Source organism: Vespa mandarinia, chromosome 2 (genome assembly GCF_050613455.1).
Source record: "Vespa mandarinia isolate Hongniang chromosome 2, ASM5061345v1, whole genome shotgun sequence".
Classification (NCBI taxonomy): Eukaryota; Metazoa; Arthropoda; class Insecta; order Hymenoptera; family Vespidae; genus Vespa; species Vespa mandarinia.
The window spans coordinates 16,710,001-16,712,651 of NC_140811.1; the positions used below are offsets into that span (position 1 = coordinate 16,710,001).

General features: G+C 27.7%; 1 protein-coding gene across 1 annotated transcript in view; it reads right to left on the reverse strand.

Annotated features, from left to right (window-relative positions):
- LOC118443241 (uncharacterized) overlaps positions 1–1,645 on the reverse strand; it is a 15,423-nt gene extending 13,778 nt beyond the window's left edge. Inside the window, exon 1 of the mRNA XM_035869909.2 lies at positions 1,447–1,645. Coding sequence (XP_035725802.2) covers positions 1,447–1,455 — 9 coding nt within the window. The 5' untranslated portion in view covers positions 1,456–1,645. The remainder of the gene's footprint in view (positions 1–1,446) is intronic.
- Between the last annotated feature and the right edge of the window lie 1,006 nt (positions 1,646–2,651).

Consider the following 2,651-nt stretch of genomic DNA (forward strand, 5'->3'; position numbering starts at 1 on the left):
AAAAAAAAAAAAGAATAATAATAATTAGTCCCTTCCGTTATTTTGTTTGATATTTTTGTTTACTTTCGATCTTTTTTTTTTTTTTTCTTTTTTTTCTTTTTTTCAAGCAACGAAAGTACATACGACAAGCACCGACGATCCAAAAGAAAAGAAGGAAGATTCCTTTTGCGACAAACGATTATATTTATACGACGCTACGTTTTCACTTTACGTAGCGGAACCGTCGATACGCGAAAAAGACAAATCGGCCAGGCCGATTAAAAAGGAAGAAAGAATTATCGACAATGTTTGATTAAAAGAGCATAAAAAAAATTCGTACGTATGTATATATATATATATATATCCGTAGATACATATATGTATATGTATATATGATATGTATATGTATATATACATACGTACACACACGTACACGCACACACGCACATACACACACACGCACATACACACACATGCACACACACACACATATATATATATAAAGTTTATACTCTCGGGAAACTCAGAAGAAGAAAGTTGCCATTGAGAAATGTATATCTTTCTACTTCTACTTCTCATCGTTATAAACAAAAAAAACAAAAAAAAAAAAAACAAAAAAAAAACGAAAAAAAAAAAAATAAAAAAAAAAGAAAACTTAAAAATCACGTTTGACATCTCATTGACGAAACAAAGATATTGTTTTTTCTTTCTTTCTTTTGTTTTGTTTTTTTTTCTTTTTTTTTTCTTTTTTTTTTTTTTTTATTATTGTTATTATTATCTTCTTACGTCTTTCAAGCAAATTAAAAATTTCTCGAGTATCAATACCAATTAATGATTTTGAATCAGTGTCTGCGAATGATAAAAAAAAAGAAAAGAAAAAATAAAAGAGAAGAAAGTGTTTATCGAGATCGAAAGGGAATAAAAAATCTCAAAGGTTTATCTTATTTAAGAAATTATCACGGATTATCCTCAAACTTGTTTGCTATTTGAAATTTTAAATGTAGTCCGTCACTAATAATTACCGGTACCATAACATAAATACATACAATTCTCACTTGTCATAGTCAAAAAAAAAAAAAAGAAAAAAAAAAACTCGTTCACTGTCACTTTTGATCACAAAATGTTTTCTCAGTCATCAAACGCAAGTGATTTCAACGAGAGGGAAAAAAAAGAAGGATAAGTTTAATTGAGAGTTGCTAGGTAGATAGAAAAAAAAAAAAAAAAAAAAAAAAAGGAAATAAATAAATAAATAAACAAATAAAAGAAAAAAACGAGAGTAACGTAACGAAACAAAACGAAAGATGAAATAAATAAATAAATAAAAAAAAAAAAAAAAAAAAGAAAAAAAAAAGAGAAAAAGAAAAACAAAAAGGAAATAAAAAAGGAAGAGAAAAAAAAAAAGAAGAAGAAGAGAAGAAAAGAAGAAAAGGAAGGAGAATATAATTGTTGAATTTGTTTTGTACTCACCAAGCGCATGATGCTGTCTGTCCCTATGCTTGTCCGGTTCTCAGCTTTTACTCCGGAGATGATCTCCACGCAGGTAGCGATAGTTTCATGGAAGAGGTGGGGTCCATGTATACCACCATACCAGAAATACACACCTACCAGGAATACATACGCGAAGAATCGACGAGATAGCTTCTTCGGTTCAATCTTCGACCATTTTCGGTCATTCGCGTTCTCCTGACCTATATTAAATGAATATGCGATTTACTTTTATTATTCTCTCTCTCTCTCTCTCTCTCTCTCTCTCTCTTTCTCTTTCTCTCTCTCTCTCTCTCTCTCTCTCGTTCTCTTTGCTCTTCTTTCTTTTTATATCTTCTTCCTAAAAAAATATTTTATTTCATAAGTAATAATATAATGATATAACGCATTAAGATTTTATATTATTAATTTGAATTTTTACGTAAACTCGTGATTTTTTTTAACAAGTGATTTTCTCCTTTTTTCTTTCCTCTTTCTTATGTTTTGTTTTTTCCCTTTTTTTTTCTTTTTTTTTTCTTTTCTTTCTTTTTAGAATACAATATTCGCATTTATCAATTATTATATTGTTTAACGTGGGCAAAAGATATTGGATATTTTTTGTATACATTTGTATACATACATTTTTAGCTCTCACATACAATGACAACTAATCACATATTCTGATAAATTATTTTTAATTACATATTTTCTATTTTTGTATTTCATAATGCGCGAAAAATATTGTACATTTTTTGTTTTGTTTTTTATATATTTGTGCATACCGATTTTTTTGTCTTATCTATACTAACAATGATTAATATCTTGATTAATCTTGGACATAATTGTATTTTTTCTTTTTACGTCATTTATCGAACGTACTTTTAAATTGATTAGTATATATATATATATATATACACAAAATTATCGAGAAATAACCTCTTACAAATTCTTTGAAAATAAAATTGTTGTCGCAGTGATGAAAATTCTTTAAAAATATTCTTTTGCTCGACTTGAAATAAATCGAATTAGATTATTTGAAAAAGAAGGATTGATTTAATTTGAAAAAAAAAAAAAAATTAGATATTACACAGGTGTAAGCAGATATCTCTCTCGTTTCGTTGATTTTTAAATGGCGCCGACAACGAATATGACCTGCGCTCTCTGGCGATCGAATTTCTATGTTTAACAAGAAAATGTAGTGCCATCTG